The sequence below is a fragment of the Ixodes scapularis genome, unplaced genomic scaffold (assembly GCF_016920785.2).
Source record: "Ixodes scapularis isolate PalLabHiFi unplaced genomic scaffold, ASM1692078v2 PGA_scaffold2__306_contigs__length_199485367, whole genome shotgun sequence".
Classification (NCBI taxonomy): Eukaryota; Metazoa; Arthropoda; class Arachnida; order Ixodida; family Ixodidae; genus Ixodes; species Ixodes scapularis.
The window spans coordinates 67,358,494-67,379,230 of record NW_024609857.1 but is presented as its reverse complement, the minus strand read 5'-3'; the positions used below and the strand labels follow the sequence as shown (position 1 = coordinate 67,379,230).

At 47.1% G+C, this 20,737-nt stretch overlaps 1 protein-coding gene across 1 annotated transcript in view; it reads left to right on the top strand.

Annotated features, from left to right (window-relative positions):
- The first annotated feature begins 927 nt into the window (after positions 1-927).
- Positions 928-20,737, top strand: part of LOC8042528 (charged multivesicular body protein 1b) — a 37,080-nt gene continuing 17,270 nt past the window's right edge. Inside the window, exons 1-4 of the mRNA XM_029986452.3 lie at positions 928-1,203; positions 1,382-1,479; positions 3,090-3,305; positions 14,175-14,326. Of these exons, the coding sequence (XP_029842312.1) occupies positions 1,185-1,203; positions 1,382-1,479; positions 3,090-3,305; positions 14,175-14,326 (485 nt within the window). The 5' untranslated portion in view covers positions 928-1,184. The remainder of the gene's footprint in view (positions 1,204-1,381; positions 1,480-3,089; positions 3,306-14,174; positions 14,327-20,737) is intronic.

Below are 20,737 nucleotides of genomic sequence, written 5' to 3'. Positions count from 1 at the left end.
TCCGTTTGTCACTGGTTGAACGCATCCCGCACTGCTACCTCGGGCGCGTAAAAAGCATCGAGCAGCCATGGACAAAAAAAGAAAAAGGCACGAGCGCCGGGGGCGGCGGACTTTTGGTTTTGGTTTCGCGCGTCGAGACGACGAGCGAGACACCAGTTCGCTTTGCGAACTGGTGTCTCGCCAATCATTCCGCGTTTATGTGCAGTAGTAGGTTGCGTTAAGGTCGGCTAAAGACGTGCGGTCGATCGGGCGACGTTAGTTTGCATAAACTGCCGACCGATGCAGCAATGCGCAGCATTTGGTTGCGCGCCGTCGTCTTGCGTAGAGCTGTGAACAGCGGTGTCAGGATTTGTTCGTTGCATTTCCGACCAAAAGATTTTGAGCAGCACCTTCACGTCAACCGGAGTCTGGGTAAAAGTGGGGCGGGGAGTCGCTCTGGAGGTGGCGACCGAGGAGTTGGTGGTAACTCTAGGGCGCCCTCGTAAAGCGCCAATCCAGAGTTCTGCGTCCTTAGCAGCATCTCCCGTTCAGTCGGCGTGAGGTCGCTGAACGGAAGCTCAAACTCGTTTGCGAGCGCGGCGTTGTCGTCCATTCCTTTCAGGTTTTCTTCACAGACCGCCATGCACTAGAGCGAACCACGGGAACCACACTGAGTGAGCACTAAATCCTACCGATGCCGACAGTGCTCCCTGACGTCACTTCTCTTTCCAGAGGCGAAAAAGGGAAGAAATCTGAATGTTTGTTTCGGTTTCGCAAATTTATTTGCACATATACGAGGGCGTCATTGAAACCTGAATCCGAGATCCGAAAGAGGGACGAGAAACTTATTCCGAAACCGAAACAGTACCAGCATTAAAACATTTGAAGTCAACCTGAACCAGAAGCCAACATAATCCAAAAAGAAGCCAACATATGCGGTCGGACTGGGTCGGACTCGGCAATCGGCAAAAAGGCGACAATCCGACATAATCCAAATATCCGTTTTGCCGTGCGTTTCGTGTTTCGTTGTCTAGTCCCTGTTCCCGCGGGTTTAGACTCGTCCTCTAAAGATTGCGGCACCTGACGAATTAAGAACCAGCTTTCATTGTTGCCTAAAGAGATCCTACACAGTTGGGAACACGCGAAGTTAACGCTCCACCCTTCCGTGTTTGCGTGTGATCGTGGTGATTCCGAAGCTTTCGACGATGTCAACAGCCATGGAAAGTATCCTTGTTATCGTGTGTGTGTGCGTCATTGGAACGCGAGTGGTGTCTTCGACCTTGTCTCTGACGTGTCTGAGGTAGATCCTACCTGCTAGGTCCACTTTTCGGGTGTCCCTTCTTTTGTAGCGCTGCTTTAGATGTAGTGTTCTGTCGAAATGGTTCCTCAACCGAATTCGCAGAGCATCTGTTCAACCTGAAGTTTGCTGCCAAGGAGCTGGAACGGAACGCCAAAAAATGTGAGAAAGAAGAGAAAGTCGAGAAGACAAAATTGAAAAAGGCAAGTCACGGAGTTACGCCAGATCTCCAGGTTTCGCAAACCACAAAGATATTTTTTTTCTGTCTGTTTGTTTTGTTTACTGTGGAAACTAGTGGAGACTCCATAATATTCTTCGTACTGCGGTATCCTTAAATATTACAACAGTCCACATTGAGTGCAACGTGTGATAAGGGGTGCTGTCCCTGTGCTCCTCGGAACATACTGGCACCTCTGAGAGGTCCTTTGACAACTTTTTCATGTGTTAATTCAGTTCGAACTGGGTTGTGGAGGTTATAGCGTACCTTCAGGACCTTATGCTTCTCTGTCGCTCGCCAAACCTCATGCTTAAAACCTTCGGTGTCGTAATGGGCCTCGTTTGCGTTTACTTCGGTTGGCAGTTCAGGTTAGCTGTGTGCTCGTGCAGCAGCCGAGTGTTCTTGTGTTCGTGGGGAAATAGAAAAAAGGGCCGATACGGACATTGGTATGTTTATGATTCACATTTGTTGATGCAAATTAAATTCCTCCTGGGATCCTAGATCAGATTTCCTACTTACCGGTGTGTCTAATGACAAAACATGAAAGGCCCTTATCATAACTGGGTTACACCTGTCTAAATTTTTTTTTCATTTTAAGGTGTCTGTTTACAGTAATGTAGTGTTCATTATTCTCTTCCTCTCTGCTTGTGCACTGTTTTAATATGATCTGCTGTACAGCCTGATGTGCACTCACTGAAAAGAAACCTGTCCCTTGATAGACCCTTTTTGAAAGTCTGCGCCAGCGCCTGTCTGCCATTGCTTGCTCACACACTCTGGGCCTGTATTGGACGCGAGGGCCAGGTCAGCGTTTGGCGTGAACTTGGTTCAGCTCGTGCTAAAAACGAATGCTGCATCAGCATTCGGCGAGGACTCGGATCCAATCACACGCTTCGTGTCCAAAGAGGCAACCGCCAATGCTGCTTGATGGACTTGTGAAAAGGGACTATTCCGCCTTCAGCTCCGGAGAGAAAGAAGACCCTGTTCTGTTCTCTGGGATCAGCCCTCAGCACTCCTGATAGCAGGGCTGTTAGGCTGTACTTTCTTTTTCTGCCGACGGAGGCCAGTGGTGGACACAGATCAGACATGAGTGCTGCGTCATCGCTCGGCTAGAACCCGTGTCCTCAACGATTGAACACGAGCTCCAGCCAAACGCCGGCGCAGCACTCATCTCCAGTCTGGGACGGACGTGCGTTGGCCTCATGTAGGTAACGTAAGATATAAAAAGAAAAACAGCCTTGCTGTCTAGAAGGTGTTGCCGCAACCCACATCTTTCAAACAGGGACGATAGAACAGTTTGAGAAGGGATTGGTGACGTGTATGAAATTGACGAAACCCAGTAGCTAAAACAAAACTCGTCGGGGCAGGTCCACTCGCCAGCTTTCTCGAGCGAATCGGATCCTGGTCTAGAGATGAAGCTGTGAGAGTAGGTTTAAGAACATGTGGGGAGGATTGCCCACCAGAGAGAAGGACATTGGTAAAATGTTCTCTCCCAGGTAGGAAAAGATCTTGCACGTTGATCTTTAGTAAATCTTTTTCAAACCGTGCCTGAAATACAAACGCGGGAAAACCTTACGAGTGTTTTTTTGCATACCGCAGGCAATTCAGAAGAACAACATGGAAGGTGCGCGGATCCATGCGGAGAACTCGATCCGCCAGAAAAACCAGGCCCTGAACTATCTGCGGATGGCCTCGCGGGTGGACGCCGTGGCCAGCAGGGTGCAGACGGCAGTGACGACCAAGAAGGTGACCCAGTCTATGGCGGGCGTGGTCAAGGCCATGGACGCAGCCATGAAGAGCATGAACCTTGAGAAGGTAAAGCTACCTTGTTTGTTTCTTTCCTTTCATTGTAAAGTGATAGTTTTATACAGGAACACCCCTGGGGCCTTTCTTGCTCTCGTTGGGCTTACCGCACAATGTCACAAGATCACGTGACATTATGACGTCATGTGACATGTGACCATCGTCATGCTTTCACATGGTTCCATGGTAATCTCTCCCACTAAATTTAGTAGGGAAATCGGTGTCACGGGACCTGGTGTCGTGCGGTGTCAGGTCACGTCGAAGAATAACGTCTGAGGTCATGTGACATTTATTTCCTCGCTAAATTTACCGCAAAATTTATGCGGCTTCAAATTGTGGTGTCACGCGACACCACAACTTGAAACTGTGACGTCAATTTTCCGCTAAGTTTGGCAGGGCAACTGATGTCACATGACCAAATGTCGTGTGATGTCAGATCATGTAATATCAATTTCCCGCTAAATTAAGCAGACAAATTGACGCCACATCAATTTTCTGGCTAAATTTGGTGACAGCATTTTAGAGGAAAGAATCTTGATTGGAAGGGCTTCTTTTTAAAAACCCCATAAAGTGCTATCCCACTTTTGATGCAATGTCTAAGCCAGGCGATTTTTTTCTTTGGTGATACAGTCATTAACAGGAGATCTCTGTACTCGCAGACTCATTCCCCCGAGCCTCCCCTTTGTTCTGTTAACACACCCTAGAATCGGTGTCAGACTAAAACCAATCTTTGTGTACGCCTATTTTCCCGGTCGTCTACCTGCCATGAAGTTCCAAATGAACATCTACCAGAAAAAATCACCCACCCTGTTTTTGTGACTAAATATGTGAGGGCGGAAAACACGGAAATACAGTCGTCAACCAATCTTTCAAGTTGTGATGGGACCCCGAAATTGTCCGAATAATCAAGTGGTCCGAAAAATTGATTCCCAGCCAAAATATCATATTTCCACGCATATTCCACTGCGTATTGGCCACTTTCCAGTTGCTTGATGTCAATTTTAAGTTCTCGTGCAACTTCCGCTTTTCACTTTTCACTTGTTTTCACGCTTCACTTTTCACTTGTTTGTTGATCTGTTTGATCATGTTGCTGCAGTTTGTCGGCGCCTTCGTTGGCACAAACAGTGAAGTTGAAGTCGGCACCATTTGGAACTATTTGTAGGCAATGTTTAGTCCACCAAGCTCGCTTCCATACTATTTGATCGATCCTGTTTTTTATTGTTTCTGAGTTGTATAGAATTTTATAGGTTCTTTTCTCTAATTTTCGTGTTCAAAAATCTATGTACCCCGCACTGCTGTGTTAGAACTGTAAAGGGGACAGAGACCCCGTCAGGCATCACGCCTTTAGTCTCTGTCCACCTCCCGGTCAATCCGGAAAGAAAGAAACAAAGAAAGAAAGAAAGCCTATCGGCAAAAAAACCTTCGCGCTCAAGGACCACAAGAACGGCAGACGGCCGCTTTTCTCGCGGTTGCACTCGAGAAGCACGGACCACGAGAAGAACTGGAAGAGCCATAAGAATGGGCAGACGGCAGCCATGTTGGCTTTAGCGGAACTGGGAAACCCAACTAAAACCTCAACCCAGCTTGTTTATTGCGTAAAACGTGGTATAGAGGTTACAGGGCAAAATCAAAACAACAAAAATGGCGGTGACTACTGTAAGCTCGTGGCGCTATCGCAGGGACTGTTTTGTGACTGTAAACTGAGGAAATCGCACAAATTATGTCCGAAATGTCGAGCAATAAGCTTCATGGCATCCGAAATTTCAGTCAGCATTAACTCTATGGGGTGAGTGACAGTTCAGCTAAAACGTCCAAATAATCCAACATGTTCGGCGTCTGAAATATCGGTCGGCGTCTGTATTGACCATCCCATCGAATTCATGTTATATTTTCATGTCTTTTGTCCGCAGATAAAAGAGAATATGCTAAGGTTTCAAACCGAGTAGATTACGTTGAAACGCTGTCTGCCATGCTTGGAACAGTTGAAACTGCACTTCATTTTAATGGGTTTGCTGTTTAGAAAGAAATATATCTAGTCCCGAAAGAAAACTACTACAAACAAGTTCCCAAAATTGCTTATAGTTTTGTACCACACATCAGCCCACTGTGTCCAGATGAGGAATTCAATATTTAGAATGTATAGACCTTTTCTCTGCACTCTCGTCCCCAGCCACCTAATAGGCGTATCCGGTATGGGCGATTAAAAAATAATCCAACGTTTTAACCTGCAAATAGTAAAAAATAAAGAGGAGGCAAAACTAGAATGTGTGACGGTTACGCTTATATCCTAAATGCCTTCTATTGGCGTGGCAAAGGCAAAACAATGTTTTCGCCCATACTGGAAGTGACGTCAATTCAAGATGGCGGCGCACTTGCAGAAAAAGTCTATAGTGTTTTCCAGACTGTGGTCCTCAACTTGTGTATTGTCCACAAAATTAAATTTTGGCTGAAAAAAAAAAACAAAATAAAAAGAAGTTTTTCGTTCCGCATTTAGTACATAGTTCATACCTAAAACAATTTCCGTACACAGTGCACCTCGAAAAATTCCATCTTTATTAGCGCAAAATAAAGCTTGTATCATCGGAAATGAGCATGAAAAGTCCCCGCCCGTAGAAAGTTTGCACCACATTGAATTTAAACTTTTTAACATGTGGGTATAGCCTGATGAATATACATGCAGACTATTGTACGTAATTTATGGTAGTGAAAACAAGTTAAAATCGGTAGCATGTATGCAATTGAGCTCGCATATGTATGTGATTATATGCCCCGCTGTATAAGGTGGCAGCGTGTACCACCTAGAGTTGTTGTTATACATTAACTCACCTCTCTCATTTCACACCACGGCAGTGGCACTTAGGTCAGCCTCCTGGTTTTGCGTGCAGCCAAAAAATGACGATTGAGCCAGCCATTGCAGCATTTTATCGTTGGGACCTGTAGAAATCTGCCCTTTCGTCAAAATGCTGCAGATTTGTGTGGATTGGTGTTGCACCAAAAGAGATAAATAAGTTGTCAGGATGAGTGCATAAGATTTCTCTGCCTGCCCTATCCCTCCAAAAACATGCTCGGCTTCATAAATAAGAAAAACTAGTGTAGGCAGCTTCGGACGACGATAGCGTCTGCGGGAAGCACTTTGCTACATGTGAATTCAGTGCAGGCGTGGATCCAGAGGAGCTCCTAAGGGGGGAGGGACCCCATTATTAAAAGAAAAGGGGTGGGTGGGGGGTGTGCATAGTGGGAAGACTTAGCATGTTCATTTAGCCATGAAACCCCGCTGCACACCTCATTGCATGTTTGATCTTTGTTAGAATGCACATACGAGGGGTGATCAAAAAGTTCCGGGACTGATTTTGCAGCGTAGAAAGTGAGGGCAGTACAGTGATGCACGCGCAGCAGTCAAAGTAAAGAACCTTCATGTTTCATTATACCAAAAAGCGTCGCTCTGAACATTTGGAGCTGCGCTACGCTAGTTTGTTTGACCACATACACGAGCATGATTGCGATCTTTCCATGCACTGCAAACCAAGGCGAGAACGAACATCAATTTTACGTCAAGCTCAACAAACATAAAACAGATCTCTAAAATGATTTAGAAGGCTTATGTAAAAAAAACAAAGTGAAGTGTGCGAGGTGTTTTGAGTGGCACTCGCGCCTCAAGAATGGCAGAACATCACCAAAGTCAAGGAGAGGTCGGATAAAGTCCCCCTACCGCTTTTCGTCTTCCAGTGATGTTCTGCTGTTCCTGAAGCGCAAGTGCCACTTAAAAAACTTCGCGAAATTCACTGCCTTTTTACACAAGCCTGCTGAATCATATCGAAGTTTTCTGCTATATATTTGTCGAGTTTGACGCAAAATTGATGTTCGCTTTCGCTCTGGTTTGTAGTCTATAATAAAATCTTCATTGTGCCCATGCACGTGGTCACGAAAACTCGTGAAACGCAGATCCAAATGTTCACAGAGCGGCGCCCTTTAGTGTAACGAGACACAGAGCTGCCCTCTCTTTTTACACTAGAAAATCAATCCCGGAACTTTCTGATCACACCTCGTATAAATAGTTGTAGAGAGAGGTCTTTACTCCTCAGCGACACAAAATGTCGCATTCTGGGCCTGTTTGCAATATCCCCAGCCTCAAAGCGAGAGATAACGAAATCTTGATTGAACTCTGTGCCCACTTTGCACTACCGAAAATTAGGGTTTAGTGTTTTCGGTAGATTCCAATAAACCGAAAAATTAAACCCTTAGTCGGTTTTAAATCAGGAAAAAGAAAAAGAAAAAAAACTCAGAAATGGAGGTGTTCTTGATAAAAAAAAAAAGGCACGTTTTGTAGGAGGAAAATCTTCATTTACAGTTTTATTTGGACGCATAACACCGCCCCCAATGAACTGTCTGCGAGGCAGGTTCTTGCTCTCGAACCCCACATCCCGTACCTTTTCCTCGTCGGCAAGGGGGTGTATTTCGATTATTCAGGCCGTGCGAATGTTTCCCGGAGCTGGGGATTCCCATGCCCTATTTTCTTCAACATAGTCTCCGATAAACCTTGTTTTTCTGTCCAGCACCAAAAGTTGTCAACGAGCTACACCAAATCTGCAGGGAAAAGTAAACTACGATAAGACATTCTCCATTTTGAAGAAAAATAAACCCTGATAACATAAAACCCTACCTTAGACCGATGAGCTAGGCAGCACCAACGCATGGAGACGCTCTCGAAGTAATGAAAGTTCTAGTTAGCTAGACAGGGCTCTGGAGGTTGACTAGGCTGACTCCCAAAAAAATCAGTGTTTATCAGGACTTATTTGAAGAAAAAATAGGATGGGATTCTTTTACCTCCAAGGGAGCATGCTCGCGGATCCGGTACCGATGAAAGAAAGGGAGGCGATAAGGAGTCTGAAGGAAGAAGCAGCCTCACGTACAGTTGAGTGTGGGTCGTGTTCCTGTTCAAAACAAAATCGAGCGGTAATACTGGTTCTCTTCCCGTGAATCTTGGGTTTTTAATGTTCAAGGACAGCTCCAATTTGTGTTTTTTCTGTTTTCCCGGATGTAACAAAACCAGCTCAGGGTAAATTTTTTGGTTTTTCGGTATTTACCGAACACACGGAACCCGACTTAGGTATGTGTGACAGAACCTCTCATCACCAGCATCGAGTTCAATTACATAACTATATTTCACAGATCCTCATAAGAAATTTCAGCTTTTGAGGTCATTAAAGGAAATTTGTGTATGGTCTATTATATGACGAAACATTTGCCTAAGAGCTCTATACCAGAATATGTGGTACAATAAGGCATACAAAATAAGTTTGAATATTTTATCAAACTATGTCCTGAGTACACTTTGAGCGTGACTCGGTTGTTTTAGTATATAACCAGAAAAACAAGCACTAAATAAGTTAAGGGCAATATAAAAAAGCTTGCCATTTTCATTGCACTGCATAGAAAGTAATGTATCCGATAAGGGGTAAATCGGCAGGCCGGACTTGGTCGGCTCTGGCACCATACAGAAACAAACACTAATCACAAATCCTGGGAATCAAATTCAATTGCTTGTTGCCATTCAGTGTGGCCATAGGGCGCAGGCTTTGCCACCTTCGTCCAGCCAAACATTTTTTTTTATAAAACTTTGGTTGGGGCTAGTTGGTACACATCGATTAAAAGGTTAAAAGCGCGAACAAAGCAGGACGAAAATAGAGACACGTAAGACACGGACAGGTGTGTTGTACACATCTTTTTCTTTTTTTTTCGTCCTGTTTTGTTTGCACCTTTTAACCTTTTAATCAATATGTGGCGCCTGTCCGTGTTGTGTGTATCTCTTTTTTCGTCTTCTGCCTTTTAATATTTTAATCAATTTTTTTTATGTCCATACGCGGGGGACCTCAAGAGAATGGAGCGACAGCCAATAACTTTGAAATTGTTCACAATAATGCTAGCTCCCCCTTTTTGCCTCTCGAATGAATTCTTAGGAATGGCAACAAAACGTTTTCCAAGTTGGTGATCTGTAGCCTTTCCCACTCAGAAGTGCTAATGGTAGCTCGAATGCACCTTGTCTGGACAGGGTGCTCGAAGGTAGGTAATGATCCTCGAAGATCAGATGCCCTGATGCCCACAGAATGGTTTTATATTTCTGTTGTGCCCAACTCTGCTTATTTTCGACATCCTTTCTTCTGTTTGGGTTTGGTGACATTTAATACCCTCTGGTCGGTCAATGCCCTCCGAGGTTGGTGGTGACGGTCGCTACTCTAAAGCCCATTGTCAGATGGAGACAGACACATTCTTTTCTTTTCTATGCTGCATAGTCACGAGGACGCAGGTGCGCTTTGACACTTGGGTTCCCTGCTTATCATGTTACTAGCAAGTCGCAGGAAATGAGTTTGAGTCGTCTGTGTTCGGATACAGATGTTTCGAATTCGTCGGAGGTTCACGCCAGGTTCTGGTTTGCGGAGTCCGTGCAGCATCGCCGGGGGTGGGGGGTGCTGATATGTCTTGGGAGGGGCCCGGGCCCCCGGGGCCCCCCCCTGGATCCGCCACTAATTCAGTGACACTTTTTACTGTATCATTCATTTTCATGGTTCCAACACGAACATGGGAGTAACGTCAAGAACTGTCGCGTTCATAGAAGCTAACAGTGCTATGAAGTTAGTTTAAGCTGGCAAAAACTTCATAACAGGGACGTTGACTGGGGTAAATCGGCTTGGCATAAACTGCAGATACAAGGTGACATTAGCCATTGTCACTGGTGACAATTGCAAACTCCTAATGCCTAATTTATGTGGTGCGATTCTGCTTGTGATTTGTGGCTGTGAAAACAATGCAGCTTTTGTGGACGCATCTTTTGCAGAACGAGTAACGTCGCAACTGAAAATCGCGAGCAGAATCGCACCACGTGAATCTAGCTCTAGCACCCATTCTGCAGCATTCACACCGGTAGATCACTGTACCCCACACCATTCATGCCGAATTTTGCACTGTATTGAGCATTGTCCATTTCACTGAGGTCACTAAAGTTATCGGACATTTGAAAAAAGACTTGGAGTCAACAATTTCAATCCCCCCAAAAAGTGTGGGACTCGCATCGATGCTCGCAACATTGTTTCGCAACGGTTTGTTGGTGGGGAACACTGTGCTTCTTGCCTGCACCACGTCGTGAACGTATGGTGGAATTGGTGCCACTAGGGGTACGCCAGTTTGTATGTAAACACGAGTTTTTGCATATGGCAGTTTTAGTTGGCAGAATAATGACACTGGGCAGAGGTACAGGTGCACCAATGGGAGCTGGCGCTGCGGCTTTTGGGTCAGGGCAACACGAAGGCCATGCGGAGAGCCACGGGTACCTCAAGCCATCTAAAATGAGGTTGGAACGGATGACCGCATTTCCCATCGTTGCATCGTGGCAGTCGATCTCACAGCTCAACCTGCCGGAGACACCCCGTGCAGCGTTTTACTTTTTCCGGCTCTCACTAAATGGGGCCAGCTTGCATTGCCACCGACTGTACTAGGCGTGCAGCACCAGAGCCAGCAATCTCTATTTTGGTCTCCAAAATCACAAAGGTACGCAGAGCCAGCCAGCATCTAGCCAATACTTCACGATTTTTTAGAGCGCAGCTCTTAGGGGCCCGTTCCCGGCTTGAGCGGCGTCGCCGTCGGCGTCGGCGTCGGCGTAACCGCAACCCTCGTAACCCTCGTGAGGGTTACGAGGGTTACGAGGGTTAATCTCATGAGGGTTACCCTCACGAGGATCACGAGGGCCACGAGGGTTACTTACCCTTGTTACCCTCACGAGGGTTACGAGGGTTAGTTACCCTCAAAAGGGTTACCTTCACGAGGGTTACCCTCACGAGGGTTACTTACCCTTGTAACCCTCACGAGGGTTACTTACCCTTGTAACCCTCACGAGGTTTACGAGGGTTAGTAACCCTCGTGAGGGTAACCCTCGTGAAGGTAACCCTTTTGAGGGTTACGAGGATCAGTAACCCTCGTGAGGGTAACCTTCACGAGGGTTACCCTCACGAGGGTCACGAGAGTTATGAGAGTTACCCTCACGAGGGTTACTTACCCTCGTAACCCTCACGAGGGTTACGAGGGTTAGTAACCCTCGTGAGGGTAACCTTCACGAGGGTTACCCTCACGAGGGTCACGAGGGTTATGAGAGTTACCCTCACGAGGGTCACGAGAGTTACCCTCACGAGGGTCACGAGAGTTGCCCTCACAAGGGTTACTAGGGTTACCCTCACGAGGGTCACGATGGTTACCCAGGTCAAGTGACCCCCCCTGGGGTCACGTGACCTGGGGATACCCCCCGAGGTCACGTGACCCCCCGTTGACGTCATAGCCACTGATGACGTCACCGGCATCCGCATCGTCATCGTCATCATCACTGATGACGTCCCCGGCATCCGCATCGTCATCAGTGATGATGACGATGACGATGCGGATGCCGGTGACGTCATCAGTGACGTCACTGATGACGTCACCGGCATCCGCATCGTCATCATCATCACTGATGGCGTCATCTGTGACGCTACTGATGACGTCATCGGTATCGTCACGTGGCCCCAGGTCACGTGACCCCCCCGACGTCACGTGACGCCCCAAGGTCACTTGACTCCCACAAGGTCACGTGACCCCCAAGGTCACGTGACCCCCCGCCCCCCGAGGTCACTTGACCCACCCCCCAGTACCCTTCCCTCCTCCTCCTCAAGAGCTGCGCTCCAATTCGGCGTTACAGGGAGTTGTAAACGGCTTTCACTTTTTTCTCTTCATCGTACCTGTTGAAATTGGTTTGGGACAGGGTATTGCGACACCACCGCGGGAGCGAAAGTCTAAACTTAGTCGGAGAAGCAGCTCAAAGTTCATGTCCACCGTCTGCAGACCATAGATCAAAACAGGCTCCGATGGAGTACCGTCGGGAGGTAGGAGGAGCAGACAACACACGAACACCGTCTGATAGAGCATGGCAATTCTCGTCAGTGTTGGCTGTCAGAGAAATTGAGCTAGCTCGCACGTATATTATGGTGATGCACGGGATCTTTTCAATCCAGTCGTGGCAAGGCCGCACAGTCAAAGCTGCCGTACGCAGTTTATTCTGTGTCCCCTAACCGACAGCGACGGTTACGGGACACCGAATTTGTTTCAGTGCCCCCTAACCTTTGCTAACACACAAGTTTTGTTAGACATATTAAATACTACTCTTTGTTTGATCGATAAAATAGCTTGTCATAACGTTCGTCGAGCTGAAGTAGAGCACCGTGGAACATGAGTTCATTGTGTCCGCAATCTGCGGTGTCGGTTTGTCGTTTGTGCGAGTTTGCAGCGGGTGCCCACGTGTTAATTGCTCTTTTTTTGTATTACAATTCGCCACCACATGATGAAAAATTACCCACCCATATTTTCCCAGTTCACATCTTCATCTTGGGGGGACGGCTTGTCAAAACTTTACAGTTGTCTAGAAATCGGTGGTGCAGTTGGGGAAGCTGACGCTGGAATGGAGACTGTTTATGAACGAGTCTTTTGCCTTCAGTTCTCCACAAAACCGTGCGAATGCCCAATCGTAGCGATCGATGGCAGGTCACAGGACGAGGATAATATCCACACTCAAAAATGGTATATGCTTAGATTTCATTTCGGCAGAGAATTGTTTCCTTTACCTCGTCGTTCACCATGTTCCTTACATACAACGTGAGGATCGGCTGTTACGCATGCTCTGCAGAAAACAAGATGCGCAGGGCTTGTTCACGAGTGGTGTTTCTTGCTCGAGTAAATACGCACGGTTGAAAGCCGAGTTATATTCGCCAACATGATAAGAATGCAGGTCTTGTCCCTCGGACGCTCGGCCTCAGCATGCGCTCACTGTCTTCTGTTGTGCTTCAGCTGCGCGTGCACACTCGATGCTCTTGAGACTCCGAAGCTTTGGCAAAGATAGGAAGCTCACACTGGAGGCAGAACAACCGAAGGACTTCCTTCCCAGTCTTGTCTTGTCAGGGACTATAGTAGGTACCGGTTACCATATTTACTTGAATCTAACGCACACCTTTTTTCCGGGAAAATAGGTCCAAAAATCGAATGCACGCTAGAATTGAGTGCGACCCAAAACTGCGCTACGATATCGCCATCGACATTTCAAAATGGCCACTCCATTGCACTCTGAGGAGCTTAGAGCGTAGCCAGCTCGTTTCTTGCGTTCGTATCAGCGTGCAAATTACCAGTGCAAAGACACGCCGCGTTCACCATGATGCTGGGTTCAAAAGAAAAGTAATATTGTGCGCGGAGAGCTATGGAAATCGACCCCACATCACGTGCGTTTAGTGTTCCAGAAACTTGCGTCGCTGCAGGATTTCGTCGGATGGCCGAAAGATGCGTGGCGCACAATCCTGTCTGCCATGGTTATCAAGGCCTTCAAGAAGTGCAGAATTTCTAACGCTATGGACGGCACAGAAGATAAAACGCTTTGGGCCGCTGACAGCGATAAGGAGTCGTCCGACAACGATGACGAGTGATGCATACCGCCCCACGGGCGCTGCACCGGACCGTTGTCATGATGACGACCTTGCCGGCGAGAGTCAGCGCCATTCATTTCATCGCAAGATTGAAGCATTTGGAATAAATCTTCGTTGTTCCAAGTGAGAACAACGTTTCATTTCTGTATCCAACCTAGAAAATCTGGTGCGCGTAACAATCAAGGTCATCGCTTTTTTATTTTTATTTTTTTTATTTCGGACCTCGAAAAATGGGTGCGCGTTACAATCGAGGGCACGTTCGATTCGAGTAAATACGGTAGTAATTTTAAACAATTACGGAACTGGGAAAAGTGTTGCACCTCTTGCCAAGAGTTTGTGGCATACTCGTAGTGGGCTCCTTGCCGACCGTTGCTTGTGTGTCTTGTGCCCGCAGATCTCCGGCCTGATGGACAAGTTTGAGAAGCAGTTTGAGGACCTGGACGTGCAGTCGGGCTGCATGGAGGACACGATGAGCCACACGACCACGGTGACGGCGCCCCAGCACGAGGTGGAGGGGCTCATGCACCAGGTGGCCGACGAGGCCGGGTCAGTGCCTTCTCCTTGTGCTCTAATGATGATGTCTGTTGACCCTGGGTTTGTCGGCAGATGTGTGCACGTACAGCAGAAATCACACCTCCAGTTTTGCGGACTGTTGATTTATACAATGTCCCACTGATATCTATTACGACCACTTAGCTTGGAATGTTTTAAGGTGTGGAATGCTTTTTAATGGAATCCCCTAATCCCAGAAATTTGTTTGTCCATACATTTTCCAACTAAACTTATCGGGGAAATTGATGTTGCGTGACTTAGCTTAAACTTCAATTCAGTTTCCCCGCTAAATTTTGTAGAAAAATTTATGTCTCATGTCCCACATACCTATTCAGTTTATCCTACAGACGTAGTGGGGAAATCAATGTCTTGTGACCAGTGCGCCAACTTAGTTTGCCTGCTAAATTTAGCATCGAAATTAATGAGCCACAAGTTCATCTTCACTCCCCAAAACAACTGTTTAATGTCTTCTAAACAAATTTTAATGACCTCTCCTTAAAGGGACCATCAAGGCAGTTTGGAAGTTTTATTTGATGATTGAAATGGGCGTCAGGCACTTCTCGGACATTGTTGACCAAGTTCTAGCCCAAACAGACATTTGGGTGCCGCACACATCAGTTAAACAGGTGTGGTAATAATCATGCTGGGAAGATGCTTGAGACCCCCCGAAACGGCGCCAGAAGATTGCACTGTGTGACATCGAAGCATGACGAGAACGGGCTTTTCGCTAGGCAATTAGTTCAAACAAATGATGCGCTCTTGTCGTTGCATCGGCGTCGGCGAGTCAAAGGAGTCGCCCGCTCTGAGGTGGTGCCGGCGGCGGCCAAGGTGTAGGCAGCAAGTCCGGGGCACCCTCGTAAAACACCATTCCAGAGTTTCGCGTCCTGAGAACATCTTCCATAGCGTCGGCGTGAGGTCGTTGAACGGGAGCTCAAACCTGTCTGCAAGCACGGCGTCGTCGTCCACTTTCCCAGTTCACAGGCCGCAGTAAACTATTTGCCACTCCCAATGCCCTATAGATGGCTTGTCAGTAGTTTCGAGATGGCGGAAGAGACGGAAATAGATTTTCCATGCTCCCGCTCGCTGATGCAGGTCAGTGTGCTTAAATACAATTTATGTGGCCACGAATGCGAAACGGTCAGGACAGGAGCATGTAACAGGTGACCGAGGTGTTGACATACGTAAAGAAAACCAGTATGTTTTTTTTTAGAACTGTATAACATTACAGAAGTTGCAACACTTCGTGGAAGGCGAGCGTGCTTTGGGCGCCAGTCACATCATTGTGTGTGGCAAAATATTTTTGTATGGCGAAAATATTGTGGTGTTAGTTCTGTGCCTGGCCACCAGGGATCTAAAATGTGAGCCGTGCATTATTACCGTCAAGCTTCAATAGAGCACTGCTCACAGTATTTAATGTGACAGTGGCTCACAGCTCACTGCACACCGTCGTGGCTTTCGTGCATTGCAGCACGTTATCAACCTTCGTCATGGTTACTAATGGGCAGTTTTAGCATAGCATAGCCGCAGGCTACCGTACAGTGAGGCATTGCGATGAGAAGTTTGCGCTGCACCTTTGACAATTGATTTTCAGCGCGTGCCAGGAGTGTTACTGTCGTTAGGGTAGCCTATGATAACGCTATGCAAGAACTGCATAATAGCGCTATCGGCGTGTTTGCAGTTTTTATTTTTGGCTATTCATATGCAGTATGTTTCACCTCTGTACCGTGTTGTTTGCATCATCGAGACCGCCTTACCAAAACTACCGTAAAAACCCGCGTACAATGCGAACCCACGTATAATACGAGGCATGACTTGAGGGTTGCGAAAAAAGAAAAAAGTTTTATCCGCGTATAATATGAAACAATTTAAGGAACACGAAAATTTTCCACATAAAATACAACCCAGGAAGTCTTAAAAAGACGGCTTTTTTGCGTCGTAATTGAACCTTAATCACTGTCATCACTTTCATCAGACTCCTTCCGACGCCTCCTTCCAAAGGCAGACAGACGTCTTCAGTGCCGTCGAGCGCATTTGAAATCCCGCACTTCTTGAAAGAGCGAGCGACGAGCGTGCGCCGACGCAGTGAAAAGCGGAAAGCGAGCGACCAAATGTTGGCTCGCCAAAGTTCTCTCACCTTCTCTTGCAGCAGCTCGATGTTTACGGCGAGGTGCCATTTACGTTGCTCTTTTACAAAGTCCCTGAGACTTGCCTCGACGTCGGCGCTTCTTCTCGTTTCGTTGCACGTGAACAGAGCTTGCTTTTGTCCTCTCCATCCGCGGATGCTGCCTTCATTTACGGCGAACTGGCAGCACTCTTGCCGATGTCTTCCGCTACTAAAATGACTTTTTTTGAAGGCGGCCAAGTTTTGTTTGTGCGCCGATGCCATTACCTACCTGACCTGACTGTGGACGAGTGGTGGCGCTTCAGACATTGTGATTTTAATGATGATGATAGCTTTTTTGAACGCCATATTGCTTCGAAACCGAAACTACCTCAAACTGCGTTAGATCGTGCCTCATCGAAGCTCAAAATTGTCGGGACCCGCGTATAATATGAGCCGCAAATTTTACATGGTAAAGTTTGAATAAAAACCTCGTATTATATGTGGGTTTTTATGGTACTCGTTCTAAGCATGCCTCACAAACAGCACACAGACAAGCTTAAAACTGCTACAAGCATTTCTTTATTTGCAACAAAATGGTGGGTTGGTCTAGTAAGTTCATTACATACATTTGAGCACGAAAAACAAGGACAGAGTGAAAAACGATGGTAGGCGCTCTTTAATTGCCTTTGTAATAACTGGAATAAGGTTTGCGTAGTCTGTCTTTTGTTAGTGCTTGGAGAAAACTGTCATGTTTCTTGTCACAGCCTTTTGGCGCATAAAATGCAAACCCATTCCCGATGTGTATTGCTCTATACACCGTTGCGCGAGCGGTTCTCTCCTACTTTCTGGAAAGAATAAACTTTTCGTAGATCAGACTAAAGAGCTTTGCACTACTAGCAGGAGGTTTTGCCGTCACATTGAGCACGGGTTGTGTTGGCAACCTCAGGACCCGAAATCCGCAGCCTATGCGATCTACGGAAAGTTCCTGATGATATGAGACACCCCGGTTTCTTTGTGCAATGCTGTTGCAAAGCAGACCACAACAATGCCTGTTTTAACGCACTTGCTTTTTGCTTGAAAAACTACATGATGCACGAACACGCCGATCAGAATGGCAGCACCAAACGCAATGGTCCCTCCCGTTGTCTAAGCCGCTGTTCCCGCTCCTCTGGTTCTCCACTTGTTCGCAAGAGGGTGAGCGGTGGGCTGGAGTTCCAAAAAGCCAACCGCGGGAACCGCGCGGAGCGTCCACTAAATCTTACCGAAAACCAACAGTGCTCCTCGACGTCGGGTCCAAATGTTTGTTTCGGTTTAACAAATTTACTAGTAAGCACAAAGATAAGTCACGGAGTTCTAAAAAAAATTTAGTGGCACGCTAGGACGGCAATGCTTCTGAAAATACCTTCTTTTTAAAAAATTTGAAATTGCCTCATAGTCCCTTTAATACTGTACTCTATGCATTATATGACAATGAAGATAAAAGACACTGGCAATGTCAATGTAACTGGGTGTGAAAAGGGGTGGGAGGGGCTGGATCCTTTTGGGGTTAAGGGGGAAGGGAAAGGGGGGGGGTTAAACGATCCTATTCCATACACCACTGTTGTATAATGCCATGCCTGCAAATACAGGACTAATTTTTTCAAATACTGGGCACGGTATGTGCACTGTGTGTGCACAGTCTACGTGGACAGTGTGGGCGGCGGAGTCTGCTGAGCACAGGGTTATTGTACTCTGCAGACTCGTTCAGCAAGATGTATTGGTAGAAATCTTTGTGATCGACATCACTGTTGCACAGGCACAATGTGCAGGAAAGGGCTGAAGGGGCTGTGCTACCAACGGGAGCATGCAGTGCCAGCCACGCAGCAGAAAAAAGCGAGTGACCCGCCACCCGAGGGCTTTTTAATGTCCACATTTCAATACTTTCCAAGGATATCCTGAACACGAAGCCAAACTCCTTTCTGATAAATGACTTTTTCATAAAGGTTTCCACATTTTAACGTGATCCCCAAGTGAAATTTATTTTTACACAATTTCTTTTATGAATGCCCCCAAGGTATGAATAAATCCTTTTATATATCTTTAGGTATAAAGCAGTAAACTTGAACTCATTTCAAGAAGCAGGCCGCATAGACAAAATTGAATACCCCAAGGGCTGGGGCCCCAGGACAGAGTGGAAAGGGGGGGTAAAACGTTTTGCAAGTTTACTCGCATAAAAAGTGTCATAACTCACAATGCGTCATAAAATAGGGAGATGAAGGAAGTCGAAATAGGTTTATTTCATGCAAAACAAAAAATGAAAGCATCAAGTTTTAAATATGCTTACATGACACCTGACACCGCTTTGCTGCAGCAAGCGAAGAAATGTCTGCCTTAATTTTAGCTCTTGCACAGAGACGATCCTCATGGTCGATCGCAAATGTTAATCTGTTATTCTTGACTCGAGTGTTGACTTGTTCACCTTTAGCAAGGAGAAAAGGTGCTCGCACAAGTAGGTACTCCCGAACATGGCGATGATCCTCGCTGCTCGTTGGCATAGAGCCGGGAAGCATCCTTTGTCCAGACACTTGAAAAACTGTGGCATTCCCACGTCCTGGAACTTTTGCCTCAGTGTATTGTTAGCCTGCAGCTACAGAAGTTTCATCTGGAACTCTGGATCGACATCATCTGCCCACACCGAGAAGGGCAACAAGAAAACTTCGAAGTCCTTGGAGAGGCTGCTTACGTCTTGAAATCACTCTTCAAATTTTTTTTGAAGACTGCGAGAAGCTCAGAAAAGATTCCACAAGATTTTTGATCCGTGTGCCCCAGCGACTTCAGAGTTGAAAAGTGATCAAGCTTTTGCTCTCCTATCTGCCGCTCCCGGAGCTGCAGCTTGCCTTGAAATGCCCGAATGTTGTAATACTTTGTGATGATCATTTTCTGCTTCCCCTGAAGTTTATTTAACGTTGAGGCAGTTTAGGGGGTGCTACGTACGCGCCGTACGAGCCAGCGGTACGAGCCATGTTCCCCGACCGACGGAGAACAACCTGACACCGCCGATTTCGCAAGCGGGGCCCGGCGGAGTTTCCCTCTCCCGTCTCTCTCCTGGCTGAAACATAAGCAGCGGCGGATCACCGCCGCTCCCCGGCACGCAGAAGATGCTCTGCGCTGGTTTTGACTTGACGCCTTTCTTTCGCTATAATAAACACAGTTAACCGCACCTTGACTCAACCACCGTCACTCATAAAGTAGTCACATCAATGGCGACGAGAACAACGATATCGAAGCCCTCATCCAGATGCCCAACATCTGACAAGGCAAGTCCCGACGGTTTGTGATTTCTTCTCGGAAAGAACTCTCAAGTGAAAGAAAAATGGCGACTATCGGCACCGCCCCAGCGTACGACGCGGAGGTGGAGCCATGGGCGAACTACGCAGAATGCTTGGAGCAGTTCTTCGTCGGTAATCGGATTATCGACGACAAGCAGAAGACCGGTATCTTTCTGTCTTGCGTAGGACCGAAGACCTACGGGTTACTTCGAAGTTTATTGACTCCCATAAGGCCAAGCACAAAGACGTTCGAGGAGCTCCTGGGGACCCTGAACCAACACTTCTCACCGAGACCATCCGAAATAATGGAACGGTATAAGTTCAATAGCCGCTCCCAGCAAGAGGAGGAAACCATTTCAGAATTTCTGGCAGCTCTCCGGAAACTCACCGAGTTCTGCAACTTTGGCGACACCCTCGACGTCATGATACGGGATCAACTGGTCTGTGGTGTGCGCGATGTAGGAGTGCAGAAGAGACTGCTGGCAGAGTCAGCGCTGACCTTGGAAAAAGCAACGCGCATAGCACTGGCGGTGGAGACCGCTAGCAAGAATGCATCAGACTTGAGAGGAGAAGGCTCGGTCCATTCCCAAGTCAACAAGGTGAGCGAACGAGCTGTGAAGAATAAGCATGTGGGACGCTTTCCGCGAAACAAAGCACCCCAGTCTCAAGGGCATCAGCACAGGAAGTGCGGCTGATGTGGCAACAGCGACCACGATCCAAAAAAGTGTCCTTTTATGTCAACTGCCTGCTTTAAATGCGGAAAAACGGGACATCTCGCAAGGGTGTGCAAGTCGCGCTCTCAGGCAAGTGGTTCGGCACGCCATGGTCAGGCCAACGTCATCGCTGCAGCACAATCGGACACCGCAGAGGAATTGGATCTTCGCGCAATCAACAGCGTCAGTGAGCTGCCGATGCACAAGCCATGGACTATTCCGCTGAGTTGGAACGGAATTCCTGTCAACATGGAGGTCGACACCGGTTCCCCAGTATCAG